Source organism: Muntiacus reevesi, chromosome 2 (genome assembly GCF_963930625.1).
Source record: "Muntiacus reevesi chromosome 2, mMunRee1.1, whole genome shotgun sequence".
NCBI classification, from domain to species: domain Eukaryota; kingdom Metazoa; phylum Chordata; class Mammalia; order Artiodactyla; family Cervidae; genus Muntiacus; species Muntiacus reevesi.
In genome coordinates, this window is record NC_089250.1 from 41,790,147 (window position 1) to 41,805,408 (window position 15,262).

Consider the following 15,262-nt stretch of genomic DNA (forward strand, 5'->3'; position numbering starts at 1 on the left):
TCTCTTTTTTCATGTAAGTTGTATCTTCTTTTTTCTCTTTAAAGATACTACTGTTTCACTTTGTTAAAGTTTCTCCTGTTACCTGCAGTAAATCTAATTTCTACCAAGCTCCTTAATTTTCTACTTGTTTATTCCTGCTTGGTCTCTTCTGTGTTAAAGACTTCCAGCAAATGACTGGTGATCCTTGGCTGTCTGTTTACCTTTAACTGTGAGGCACTTAAAGCTGACTGAAAGTCTAACGCATGAGCACCACTTCCTGACCAGCAGCTGTCATTCTTGCAGGAGATCTGATGGTGATGCAGCTGCTGGTTTAATCAAGTGAACTCAAAAAGTCCTATCTGTTAAATATTTTGTTGTGGGTTGAAAAGTTTCCCCAGAAAAGAATCCTTTAATACCTTGTTCAGGGGAAGCATAAATGGCTCATATGGTAAAAAATCTGCTGGAAATGCAGGAGACCAGGGTTTGATCCCTGGGTAGGGAAGATTCCCTGGAGAAGGGAATGGCTACACACTCCAGTCTTCTGGCCTGGAGAATCCCATGGACAGAGAAGCCTGGTGGGCAACAGTCTATGGGGTCACAAAGAGTATGACATGACTGAGCAATTAACACACTATAATACACAAAAGCTTGACTACTAGTTCTGAGAACCACACAGAAAAAGACAGCTCTGGTTTCACCATTCCATATGTTGACTTTCACTTAATCCTTATCTTTATTTAGGATCTTCACCCCAACCTCAGTTGTCTAGAGCCTGCCTAGTTCATGTCTCCTGACTATAAACCTTCAGTCTTCTGTCAGCATAGAAAGAAGGTGGCTATCTGGGTGTGTGGAATGAAGAGGATCAGTCACTTCTATTTCTATTCCACCGGTATTTCTACCTTGAGAAAAGCTTGGTACCTCTACATCCTGATCCTTTCCCAGATTCTGTGAAGGAAATCAGCTTGCGTCTCTTGTTAGCTTATTCTCTTCAGCATTGCCTAATCCACTAAATCATTTAGTACTTAACCACCTTCTTTCCATAAGCTTCCCCATAGAAAGTGGCTCAATGGTAAAGAATCTGCCTGCAATGCAGGAGATATAGGTTCCATCCCTGGGTCAGGAAAATCCCCTGGAGGAGGAAATGGCAACTCACTCCAATATTCTTGTCTGGGAAATCCCATGGAAAGAGGGTACATGGTAGGCTACAGTCACGGGGCCGCAAAACAGTTGGACACTACTGAGAGACTAAACATCTTCTTTCTAGTTTCCCAAATATTGATTTCATTTATCTTCTCCTTTCTCATTCTCTTGATCTTTGTGGATTTCTATCTTTATTCTTTTACTATAATCTTAGTGGGATTTCCAGAGGGGTGAACAACTGGACATGTCACATAACTGAAGTATCTACTTAATATGTCTCAATAAAAAATGTGCAATATACCATCTATCATAGTAGCTACTATTACCATTATTTTTATTTCCACTTTTATAATTATGAAGACTTCATTTTATTTACTTAAGTATTTACCACAGACCTAATTACATATCTTCAAATATTAAAAGAATTAATTTTTAGTGCATATGAACTCAATAACCATTTACTCAAATATATGAAAAGAACAAAGTAGATCATCATTACTATTCTTTTAAAGCACTCTGTTTTCCCCCCAGAGTACTTATCATAGTTTATAATTACACAATCATAATTATTTCACCAATGTCTACTACCCTAATAAGTCAAGCCCTATGAGGACAGGAATCATGTCTGTTTTATTTACTTCTGATTACCCAGCACCAGCCCAATGCCTGGAAGATAGTGGATGTTTAGTAAATATGCATTTGATAACTGAAAGGAAAAATTATACTTATGCAATTTAATCTGTTCCAAAATTCAGAAAAAGGAGCACAGCTTCTCAATTTGTTTTTATAAAGCAAACACTAAACTCTGACAAAGAAAACACATAAGAAAGGAAACTACAGATCTATCTCTTATGAATTGTTGTTGTTCAGTCACTAAGTTGTGTCCAACTCTGTGTGACCCCATGGCTTCCCTGACCTTCACTGTCTCCCAGGATTTGCTTAAACTCAGGTCCATTGAGTCAGTGATACCATCTAACCATCTCAACCTCTGCCGCCCTCTTCTTTTGCCTTCAATCTGTCCCAGCATCATGGACTTCCCTGGTAGCTCAGATGGTAAAGCATCAGCCTACAATGCGGAAGACCCGGGGTTCAATCCCTGGGTCGGGAAGATCCTCTGGAGAAGGAAATGCCAACCCACTCCAGTACTCTTGCCTGGAAAATCCCATGGACGGAGAAGCGTGGTAGGCTACAGTCCATGGGGTTGCAAAGAGTCGGACAAGACTGAGTGACGTCACTTTCCCAGCATCAGGGTCTTTTTCAATGAGTAGCGCTTTGTATCAGGTGGCCAAAGAACTGGAGCTTCAGCTTCAGCATCAGTCCTTCCAATGATGACTTAGGGTTAATTTACTTTAGGATTGACTCCTTGCAGTCCAAGGGACTCTCAAGAGTCTTCTCTGGTACCACAATTCAAAAGTAGCAATTCTTCAGCACTCAGCCTTCTTTATGGTACAACTCTCACATCTGTACCTGACTACTGCAAAAACCACAGCTTTGACTAGATAAACCTTTGTCGGGAAAGTAATGTATGTCTCTGCTTTTTACCCTGCTGTCTAGGTTTGTCACAGCTTTCCTTCCAAGGAGCAGGTATCTTTAAATTTCATGGGTGCAGTCACTGTCCACAGTGATTCTGAAGGCCAAGAAAATAAAATCAGTCACTGTTCCAAACTTTTTCCCCATCCATGTGCCATGAAGTGATGGGACTGGAGCCATGATCTTAGTTTTTTCAATGTTGAGTTTTAAGCCAGCTTCTTCACTCTCCTCTTTTACCCTCATCAAGAGGCTTTTTAGTTCCTCTTCACTTTCTGCCATGTGTGGTATCACCTGCATATCTGAGGCTGTTGATATTTCTCCTGGCAATCTTGATTCCAGCTTGGGATTTATCCAGCCTGGCATTTTGCATGATGTATCCTGCATATCATGAGCACTAGGTCTTTCCTCATGGCTCAGACAATAATCTGCCTGCAATGCAGGAGAGCCAGGTTCAATCCCTGGGTTGGGAAGATCCCTTGGGGTAGGAAATGGCAACCCACTCCAGTATTCCTGCCTCCAGAATTCCATGGACAGAAGAGTCTGGTGGGCTATAGTCCATGGGGTTAAAAAGAGTTGGACACGATGGAGCAACTAACACTTTCACCCTGCATACAAATTAAATAAGCAGGTTGACAATATACAGCCTTGACATCCTCTTTTCCCAATTTTGAACCAGTCTGTTGTTCCATGTAAGGTTGTAACTGTTGCTTTCTGATCCACATGCAGATTTCTAAGGAGACAGGTAAGGTGGTTTGGTATTCCCATCCCTTTAATAATTTTCCAGTTTGTTGTGATCCACACAGTCTTTTCCCATAGTCAATGAAGCAGAAGCAGATGTTTTTTAGAATTCCTTTGCTTTTCTATGATCCAATGAATGCTGGCAATTTGATCTGATTCCTTTGTCTTTTCTAAACCCAGCTCATATATCTGGAAGTTCTCAGTTCATGGACTGCTAAAGCCTAGCTTCAGAATTTTGAGCATAACCTTATTAGCATGTGAAGCGAGCACAATTATCCCATAGTATGTACATTCTTTGGCACTGCCCTTCTTTGGAAGTGGAATGAAAACTGACCTTTTCTGGTCCTGAAAAACTGCTGAGTTTTTCAAATTTGCTGACATGCTGAGTATAGCACTTTAACCGCATCATCTTTAAGGATTTGAAATAGCTCAGCTGGAATTCCATCACCTCCACTAGCTTTGTTCGTAGTGATGCTTCCTAAGGCCCACTTGACTTCACACTCCAGGATGTCTGACTCTAGGTGAGTGACCACACCATCATGTTTATTTAGGTCATTAAGACATTTTTTGTACAGTTCTCCTGTGTATTCTTGTTACTTCTCTTAATCTCTTCTGCCTCTGTTAGGTCCTTACCATCTCTGTACTTTACTGTGCCCATCCTTGCATGAAATGTTTCCTTGGTAGTGGGGGTTTAGTTGCTAAGTCGTGTCCGATTCTTGTGACCCCATGGAGCACAGCCTGCCAGGTTCCTCTGTTCATGAGATTTTCCAGGCAAGAATACTGGAGTGGGTTGCCATTTCGTTCTCCAATGTTCCCTACGTATCTCCAATTTTCTTGAAGAGATCTCTGTCTTTCCCATTCTATTCTTTTCCTCTACTTCCTTGCATTCCTCTTATGAATACTAAAATCCTAAAATATATGTACTGGCAAAGAGAATCCATGAGGAACTAGAATGACAACAGAGGTTAATTAGGGTATATTCTTGAAGTGTATGACAAACCACACTAATAAGTCAAAATTATCCTGAGGGGCTGCTGGAGCATGGGTTGAAGGAGGAGAACCATAGTCAGTGTGTCCAAAGGAAGTTACTGCATACTTCTTTCCAAACAGATGACTTACATAAGCTTTTGTTGATACCCAGTATTTTTTCATTTATATAGTATTAATTTGGCCATACTTAGCCTAAAAAAATAAAAAAACTAAATTCATGCTCCCAAATAAATCTATTCATTTAATGTAACAGAGAAAAATGTCCTATTTCCTGTTTAGAGGAAATAAAAGCTGATTACAAAGAAGTATTAATATATGTGTGTGTCTCACACACACACACACACACACACACACATATAAGGCCTTAAGAACATATACCATGATTTAAATGGTGGTTGTCATCTGTATAACACTTACCAATATCTGATCTTTTTCTTGTTTGATTATGGTCCCACCACTAGATTATTATAATAGCTTTGTGAATACAGGGTATCTTTTTCCATGCTGTTCCCAGTGCCCAGAACAGTGCCTGGTACAGTTAGGTTTCAATAAACATACACAAAACCAGTGAATCAACCCATATTCCAGATCACTTCATTTCCCTACTTAAGCCCTGAGACCCCACTGCACACACTGCTCGGTGGCCCTGTGAAATCCAGCCCCTGCTTACTCCCTCCACCTTACGTGATCCACCTTCCCCTGGCTTTCTACTAAGGTTCAGCTACTCTGGTCTTTCCATTTAAGCTCTTTGCTCTTCTCAGGCCTTTGCACTTGCTGTTATTTCTGACTGGAATGTTGGGTCTTCTGTTATGCCTGTGGCCTAGCTCCCTCTCTTCTTTTACTGAAATCTAGAAGTTATTTCCTCAGATAAACCTCTGATAACCCCCACCTAAAGTAGGCATTTTCTTTGAAGCATTCACTACTTCAGCTATCTTGTCAACTTACTTTTGAGGTGTGTGTCCCTCTTCCCCATCAGAATGTAAGCTGCACACAGGTAGATACTATTTTGCTCACAAAGCCCCTCCAGTACCCAGCAGAGCTCCTGGACCATGGTACCCAATACTCTACCAAGTCACCTTTGAGTGGGTCAAATACAGCTAATTTTTGTTTCTTTTTTTTTAACAGCTTTATGTATTACCTGAAATTTTATGTAAGCATAAATATAATCTGGGGAAATAAAGGTATTTTCATTTTGAAAAAAAAAGATCTCCCATTGCCCTAAGTAGTAGTAAATTAGTTTTAAAAAATGAAGACAAAGCAAACAAATGGAAATAGCATTTCCCATAAGCCCAAACAGTAAGAGACCCATTAGACAAAGATCCTGTATTTAAAACAGAAACTACTATAGAATGAGAGACATGATTTTCATAACAATCTTAAAATATATAAAAAAGTCTGCCATGCACAAAAGTTGAAATGTTTTCTAACGTCAAGATAATCACGCAGATAAAGAATAAAAACCAAGCAGCTTTCAAGGACGCAGTTCAAAGGATGCCCTAAAATACTATATGTACACACACACACACACACACTCACTCACTCACTCACTCTGTGAGGAGTGCTGCCATCTCTCTAACAGCTCGGCAAGGGTCTCCCCCTTACCATGCTGGTAGAATTCCACCAGTTACAGCAAAGACGCTCCGTAAACCTGACTTTCCAGGTGGCTCAGTGGTAAAGAATCCACGTCCCTGCCAACGCAGGACACGCGGTTTCGATCCCTGAGTCGGGAAGATCCCCTGGAGAAGGAAGATGGCAATCCACTCCAGTATTCTTGCCTGGAAAATCCCATGGACACACGAGCCTGGCGGGCTACAGTCCACGGGGGTGGCAATGAGTTCAACAGACTGAGCTCCTGAGCCCTAGTATCTCGGCGGCACCACCAAAGCTTCACTCCCTACAGCCCGCCGAGGGTGGGACACCTAGAGCGACCCTTCTCCCAGTCCACTAGGCACTCCGTGATCCTGGAGGCACCGCAGGCAGGCAGTTCACCCCCAGGTGGGCGTCGACCCCTCCTCCTCACCTCATGATGTGTGGGGGAGGGGGCTTCCCTCCGCCCCGCCGGCCCCCTCCCAGCGAAAGCCAGTGTGGTGGGCGGCGCGCACCGCGTCTTTTAAAGTCAACCGGGCGGGGCGGAACCGCCAACCCACACCCGCACAGGCCGCCGGGGAGCGGGTGGGAGTTGCGCCTCGGGGGCCGAGTACGCACAAGCAAGCAGGGCTCCCTCGGTCCTCTGACGTCTCCCAGAACTCCTAGGTGGACAGTTTTACGGTCATTTTACAATGATCGCTCCAAGCTTCAACTGCCTCGAAGGTGTCTCGCCCACAGGTTATTCAGTAACTATTCAGGACTGCAGATCGCAGACCTAACCTGAAATCCACATCTTTTCACTTACAGTGACCCCAAGTTATTTTAACTCATCGCTGCTATAAAGCTTTCCCGTTACTGTCTACGTAAACTCACTGATTATGGTTTCACCGGGCTTTGTTGCGTAGTTGATAAAAATAAACGGTCTACTGAATATGGTTTATGGATACTCTATATATGCCCAGGAGATGCTGATTCTAGCACCCAGGGTCGGGGTTGGGGGTGCTTGACCCTCCCACTAAGCCACCGCAGCCCTAACAACATGGACTAAAAGTGAAATTGGTGTTATGTGTGTGTCAAGTGTCTGGCCTGGTCTAAGGACATCTTTTACTTTTGGCTCTTGTTTTAATCAAGTAATTTAACACAACCATATGCATTTCCCGGACCATATCTGCATTTGCTACAGAAAAACTAACCAGGAGCTCCTAGAGAATCATTACTGTTATGGTACTGTACAAATAGAAAGCATACAGGGAAACCTTAGCTCACAAAGCAAGTTACTTAAATTCATAAAGAATTATGTAGATTAATTACTATGTAAAATAGCAAAATAACTTTGGGTATTTAGTATATGCAATGAGAGCACAAGTGCCTTCTTTGTAAAAAAAAAACTTAAATTACTCCCACTGCAAAAAAGAGTTATGGCTTGGCAGTATGATTTTTTCATTTAACTGTGACTTACTTTTAGACTTAATATTGTTTGTGAAGATTAACATTTTCAAAATTGAATCCTACAATAAAAAAAGATTTCTGTGTATCAAACAGATGCTTATAATCTTCTATTTTTCAAGTTTTGTTCCCTTCCTTGCTATGCTGTGTAAAGTCAACAGATTTTTTGGAGAACACTTTTCCATAGTCAAGATTATGCACTTTTTATTGGAATCACTTCAAAATTTATATGGTGCCATTTTCAGACATCTGTATAAAGGAAACTGATGTTTGTTCTGGTTCATCAAATTAAGCTAAATTTGTGCTTCAATATTAAGCTATCAATCTGCAATGAAATGACTGCATTAAAACTCATTACTGTATTTACTACAAGGATACTGTTAAGTAGTTTTGTCCTGACAAGAAAATCCTAAGAATAAATTTCTTTCAGGGTCAATGACATTTTAAGACCCGCTTTGGATTATTTTGATTATTACATATAACAAAAGGGAAAGTGATACTTAATTTATGCCATAACAATGTTTTTTTTTTTTTTTTCATCCTTAATTGCCACCGCCCCTAGATAAATCACATAAAAATGCCCTGGGCAAAGAACAGGACTATTCACTAATGATGGCTCACAGAGAAGTAGGGGATAACCACAGGGTTGAGCAGGTGCTTTAACTGGTCAAAACAGGTCTCAGGAGTTGGGGTTGTGAATATTCTTTCTCTTAATAAGGGAACAAGTATACCCAAAGGTTCTAAACAGGGTCTATCTCACCATACCAGGGAAGGCAGAGTCTTCAACACAGAATATTGCCAAGGGATTTAGTTACCCAATTAAGTGTTAAAAATCTCATTAAAGAATCTCATTAAGAGAAAACAGAAAGTATGCACCAGACACTTCTTATAAAATTTGTAAATAAAAAAAGAGAAACCAAATTCAAAAAACAAAAGGCCAACTGAGTTAATCAATAAAACCCAAAAGCTGATTCTTTTGGAATAGACAACCTTTAGCAAATATAATCAATAAAAAGAAAAAAAAATCAACAAAAGGAGGCTAACCACAAACATAGGGGAAATGTCTAAAATTATAAATTATCACATGCTATTTACATCACTAAATTTGAAAATTATGAACATATAATTTACTAACATTGGTCTAAATGGAAGAAACATCAGAATAAACCAATGATGATGAAAAAATGGAAAGAGTAGTTGCAGTCCTACTCCTCTCCAAGGACCAGTTTCCGAGTTTTATTGTCAAGTTCACTTTTCACTATTCAGATTAACAAAAATCCACGAGTTTGGCAATGCAGTCTGTTGGGGAAACTGTGGAAAACAAAGGGAAAAAGAAGTAAAAGGCCAGGAGAAAATATTTACTATGAAAGTTATAAACATTTATTTATACAGTAGATAAATGTATCAATATAAAAATGGAAACCCACAGTCTAGGAATTATAAACAGCCAATAAACATATTTCAAAACACCTCCAATACAGACTTGAGAAAGGCAAATAAGTCCAAACAAGATAAAAATATAGTGAAAGGGCAGAAAGCTAAAAAACAAAGAGAAAAATGTCAAAGCAGTCAGAGAAAAGCAACTAAGAGACTGACAGCTGACTTTTCAATAGCAAAAATGAAGCCAAAAGACAGAGAAATGAGATCTTTAAAGTGCTAAAAGAAAACAACTGCCAACCTAAACTGCTATATTCAGCAATGCATCTTAAGTGATGGTAAAACAAAGATATTTTCAAGTGAACACAAACTGAGAAAGTTTGTCATCAACAGACTTTCAGTAAGTTATTCTAAAGCATATACTTTAAGCAGAAGGAAAAGGCCCTAGATGAATGGTCTAAAAGATAAAATAATCAATGAATAACAGAGAAAGCAGCAAAAATACACTGCCTGCAAAACACGACAATAATTCTAAATGGGTCCTCTTCTTCCTATTCTGGTAAGAATATTTTTTATTTTATTTATTTATTTTTTGGCTATACTGCATGGCATATGGGATCTTAGTTCCCTAAGCAGGGATTGAACCCCATGCATCCTACATTGGGAGCATGAAGTCTTAACCAATGGGCTTCCAGGGAAGTCTTTGGTAATATTTTTTTAAAAATTAAAATACATGATAAAAAATGTAAGTCATGAGGGGTTGAATTAAGTTAAACTTCTAAGATTTTTTTATTATCTAAGAGGAAGGTAAAGACATTGGTTACTTTTAGATTTTGAAAAGTCAAGGATGCATGATATTTCTAGGATAACAATAAAAAAAGTATAAAACTTCCAAATTAGTATTTTGGAAAAATGAAGTGGTAAAAGATATTAAATAATTATTTTTTAAAATAACAAAAACAGAGAAAAAAGAAATATAAAATAGTCAGGACAACTAGCACAAAGGGCAACTAAGCAAATATAGACTGTGTATCCCAGCTAAAAATGTCTTAAAATTGCATTAAAATTCCAACATATGCTCTTTAAAAGAAACATGTCTGAAATACACGTGTTCACAAATCTACAGTTACCTCAAAATAGTTTAATAAATGAAAAATGGAAAATAAAAAATATATGATAGAGATAATCACAAAGCCATAAAAGGATTCCAGAAAAGGCTAATATAACTGAAAAACTACAGGCAAGATGAATTAACAGAGAGGGAGGCGGGGAATTGGGAACAAATATATGCAATGTCAGAAGTAATCAGAGAAATGCAGTTTAAAACTATAGTAATAAATCATTTTCCTTCTACCACACCAGCAAAATTTTAAAATGTTGGACAATGCCAGGTGTAGAGAGCCTGGAGAGCAAAGGGAGGTTTCATTCACGATCGGTGGAGTATAAATCAGAGTCATCATTTGGGAAAAGTCAGATACTATCTAATGAAATTGAACTTGCACATATCCTCCCAACGGATCTAGCAGTTCCACTACTAATATGCCTAAATGACACTACTATATATGTGCACTTGAAAAAATGACCAAGAATGTTTATAGCACCACTAATTATTGTAGCTCAGTGGTGGAACTAACCAGTATGTTTATAAAAAATATTATACTTCAACAAAAGTGAATGAATCACAGGAGTGGTTACCAAAGTGGTGATGATAAATGTAGGTGATTTTTTTATATTCTATAATGAAATGTGTCATCATTTGGGAAATCTACATAATTCAGTGAATTAATATCTTTCATACGACCAACACATGGGTAAAACATCTCTTTAAAATGCAAGCTAGACTAACAGGTTTTAATGTCACAGAGTTTGAGAGGTTATTTGATTTCAAATTGTACACTGTGGCTAACCTTTCAGAAACTGTTGGGATTTGATGAGTATTAAAGAATAATATGAGATGGTTGGATGGCATCACTGACTCAATGGACGTGAGTCTGGGTAAACTCCAGGAGTCGGTGATGGACAGGGAGGCCTGGAACGCTGCACTTCATGGGGTCACAAAGAGTCGGACACAACTGAGCGACTGAACTGAAAGAATAATATAACTATTTAAAAGATTATCAACATACTCCTCCTTCTTTTAAATGTATAGTTCAGTGAGGCCAGATTTTCTGCATCTACTTCAACCAAAACAATATATTGCAATAGATTGAATGTAGAAGCAAACATGAGATTCTGGTCATGAAAGATATTTGGGAAAACCATAAAACAATGCCATTCTTGCCACTAACTTATTTTGGAAAAATTATTTTTCATTAAAAATGTTGTCTAAGATTTACTATTATTATTACTATTTTTAGAGCTATCAATATACCATATGCTTATTGGTATAAACAAATGTACCAATATCTATATTTAAAATTGGTTAGTTTCAATATCTAATATGATTTAATCCACATAAGCAAAAGATCTTTGAGGTCTTCAATACTTTCAGTACTTGTAAAGGAGTCCTAAAGTTTCTGAACTGAACTACAGGTATACACTTCAACAGGGATGAATCTCAGAAACATAATGCTTAACAAAAGTAATTCACAGAATATGCAATATGATTCTACTTAAAGTTCAAAAACAGGTGAAAGTAAACAATATGTTGGGAAAAGATACATACACAGTTGCTAAAACTGTAAAGAAAAGCAAGGGAATAATTAACACCATTCAGGATGACCATGGGGATGGGGGCAGAGAATCCTTTGTTTCTGGGGAAAGGCACACATCAAAAGCTTCCCAGTACTTGTAATGTTCTATCAAGCAGAGTATACAGATACACTTTTCTTTTTAACAGTACATATAAATGGCATATTTCATTACAAAAAAAATTAATATAAGAAATGAGGAGACATACCTATTATCCTAGAAGGAAAAACTCAAAAGAATGTCTCTTCTCAAATTAATCTACAAATTCAATGCAATCACAAACAATATCGCAACCAGATTTTCTTTAGAACTTGAAAAGATGGTTCTAAATTTCATCTGGAAGAAAAATGCAAAAGAAGAGCCCAAAGCTTTTCTTCAAAAGGAAGTACCAAAATATATTTTAAAGCTACAGTAATTAAAACACTGCAGTAACAGATAAATGGGTCAAATAAGAAAGGCAGAACTTAAAACAAAACAGCAAAGGATATGTTTGTTACCCAAAAATGTTTAATATTCTTATTACCCAAGGAAGATAAACACTTAAATGAGATGTTATTTTCAAATATTAGAAAGTCAGTAAAATATTACCATCTGGCTAGTGGGGAGATAAAACACACCTTTTTAGAGATTGAATATAAAAGGGTACAATCATTTGAGGGTAATTTAATAGCATTATTATCTATCATCCTCAGAAGGAATCAATTCTATGATTCATAAAAATACTTTGATGAGCAGATGAAGCAGCGCTTATAACTGCAGCATTTAAGTTATAGGGAAAACTTGAAAATAAATGTGCATCAATAGAGGAATGAAAGACTTATTGGATAAATAGATACCATATCTATTGAATGATACTAAATAGATATACCACATTGCATTTATTTAACAAACACTACCTCTCAGGCAAGCTTTTAGACACTTTGTAGATTTTAAATCATTTAAGCAACTATGTCTGGGTTACAAGAGATGCCCCTGATATAGCTTTTTTTAAAACACAAAATTTCAAATAATGCTCTTTATCTTCCTCAAAACAGTTGTGAACAAACACAAATTTCTCCAAACTGGGTTAGTTATTTACTGATGTACAGAACATATTTATAGAGCTATCTGGTTCTATTATAGAAAGCATCTTTTTCAACAAAAAAGTATTCTTATACTGTTAAGGAATAGCAGCTTTGTTATAAACCTCCTGAGTAGGCTTACCACCAATCTCAGAGTCCATAATATTAAATATCATATCTACACCCCTATCCCTTTCTAAAGCTTCTGAAGGAGACCACCACTGGCCCTTGGATCACCAACGTTACTGCAACTAACACCATATGCTAAGCAACCCTTAAGTCTAGAATATATTCTGAAAAACCTTAACCGTTCTCCCTTTGAGGAACAATAAAGGGTAAGAGAGGTGCGTTTAGGTTTTTAGATTTCAAATAGGCAAGTGGTGATTAAGTGAAACAAGGCTTTTTGAAGGATCTTCCCCACAATCCACCCCAGGATTCTTGCCTGGAAAATCCCATGGACAGGGGAGCCTGGCGGGCTACAGTCCACGGGGTCGCAAAGAGTAGGACACGACTGAAGTGACTTGGCACGGCATGCCACGTCCCCCACAAATACTGCTTGGTGCCACCTTCAAACTGCTGGGTTGCATGGACCAACCTACGGTGACGCGATACTTCAGTTTTCAGCTAAAGGAGCCTCCCCTAAGAAAGACCTCTTCCTTATTTTACGTCTACCTTAAAAAGAAGAGGTCACACAGGGCCACCAAGGGTCCACAGAAAGGAAGCGGAGGAGCGGACTTCACCAGGGTTCCTGAGGAAAGTGCTTCCCAGCCAGTCCCGGCCGGAAGATCAACGCCTCCTTGAGGTTCTCAAAGCGTCAGCGAGGATGCCGCGATCCTCTGACAGGCAACCCCGAGGAGGCGCCGAAGCCGCCCGAGACAACGCCTCCCAGAGGGGCGGGAGGAAATCTGAAGCGCCACACACCCGGAGGACGCCGAGCGCCTGGAGACAGGTGGAGACCCGAGTGTCGGCGGCCGGGAGTCCGCGCAGAGGCAGCCCAACAAAAGCGGTTCTGAAACCACGGCCCCGCGCCCCGCTCACCCCGAGGAACGCCAACAAGCCAAGAAGGCGTGTGTCAACACAGCAGCCGCGAGAAGCATGCAAAGTGGACAGCAGTTTAATTTTCCAAAAAAACAAAACGGAACGCGACAACGGCGAGCTCTCTTACTGCATATACCCCCGCGACCCGAGCGGTCACGCCGGGCACTCAGCCGCGAAGGACCCGCACCTGCCGCGTCCCCCGGGGCGGGTGTCCACGAGGGGCGGCCTCACCTGTTTTCTGCGCCGCCGCCGCCCTGGCGGACCTGACCTCAGGGTTCAGTTTCCTCCTCATGCTGAGATGCTGTCCGCGCCTCCACGCGCGCTTCCTCCCCTCCCGGCCTCGCGTGACAGATCCCGTCGGACCCCGAGACCGAGCGGGGCTCGGGCCGCCTCCCGGGCTGGGGAGACGTCCGCCGCCCCTGGCCGGGACTCCCCTCCTCCCGGTTTCCACGCGGCCCGCGTCAGAAAAGGCTCGTCAGCGGCGCAGGGGACCCTACACGTCGCAGCCCGTCCTGCTTCTCCGCTCCTGTCAGGAGCGCCGCCCGGGCGTCGCGGGGCGGCCACGACGCGCCGGCGGGAGGGACGCGGGCCCGGCGTTCCAGGTTCGGAGCCCGCAGGCTCCCCGGCGCTGATCAGCCAAGCGTCGTCCCTGCCCGCAGAGGGTCATAAGGCACGGACCACAAGGCGCCCCACTCCCTGAGGAAACATGTCGACTTTCCCAGAGACTGACGCTGGAACCCGGAAGTAAAACCCCACGCCCACAGGAAGAGGAGCTGTGGGGGGAGAGAAAGTGAAAACTGAACTGTGGCGGCCTCCTGGGGGCAGGAGCCAATCGCTGAGGAGAAGCCGACGCGCAGGCGCGGGCTGCGGCCGGCGTCCACGCGGCGCTCGCCTCTCTCCTCTGAGCAGGCGCGAGGCCTCAGCACGGCCGGGATTGGATGACGGATTCTGGCGGGTGCGGCGGCGTGGCGGGGCGTCTCGCGAGGAGGACGCGTCACCGGAAGCGGAAGGCGCGCAAGGAGAACCGTGGAATCCCGGCGTTGATGGCCCCGCACGCGCTGTGCGATGTTTTTTGCCTCATGGTTGGGAGTCTACCTCCTTTAATCTCTTGCTCCAGCTGTCGCACCGACGCTTGTTTTGTCTTACCCTGAATTGACGTTTACGGAATCACACCTTTGTTGCAGTTTAAGAAACGTTGCTCCATGGAATATTTATTTTATGTGCTCGTTCTCAGGGAAAGCACCTCTGAAAGTTTATAAATCAGTGCAGGGTTCAGTTCAGTCGTGTCCAACTCTTTGCGACCCCATGAATCGCAGCACGCCAGGCCTCCCTGTCCATCACAAACTCCCGGAGTTTACACAAACACATGTCCATCGAGTCGGTGATGCCATCCAGCCATCTCATCCTCTGTCGTCCCCTTCTCCTCCTGCCCCCAATCCCTCCCAGCATCAGGGTCTTTTCCAACGAGTCAACTCATTGCATGAGGTGGCCAAAGTATTGGAGTTTCAGCTTCAGCATCAGTCCTTACAATGAGCACCCAGAACTGATCTGCTTTAGGATGGACTGGTTGAATCTCCTTGCAGTCCAAGGGACTCTCAAGAGTCTTCTGCAACACCACAGTTCAAAAGCATCAATTCTTTGGTGCTCAGCTTTAGTGTTCTTCTACCAATGAGAGATACTAAGTG

General features: G+C 41.4%; 1 protein-coding gene across 7 annotated transcripts in view; it reads right to left on the bottom strand.

Moving 5' to 3' along the window:
* The window catches only part of TASOR2 (transcription activation suppressor family member 2), a 64,564-nt gene extending 50,260 nt beyond the window's left edge, over nt 1–14,304 (bottom strand). For 2 of the 7 annotated variants that reach the window (XM_065921376.1, XM_065921371.1), the window contains exons 1-3: nt 13,809–14,304; nt 11,687–11,814; nt 8,546–8,721 (exon numbers count right to left, since the gene is read on the bottom strand). Coding sequence is in view for 5 of the 7 variants with exons in the window: in XM_065921371.1 (XP_065777443.1) it covers nt 8,546–8,568 (23 nt within the window). In the remaining 2 variants the exon portion in view is untranslated. Of the gene's footprint in view, nt 1–8,545; nt 8,722–10,694; nt 10,873–11,686; nt 11,815–13,279; nt 13,317–13,808 lie in introns of those variants that run through there. The other 5 variants (XM_065921373.1, XM_065921372.1, XM_065921374.1 and 2 more) reach the window with 5 other exon arrangements.
* Between the last annotated feature and the right edge of the window lie 958 nt (nt 14,305–15,262).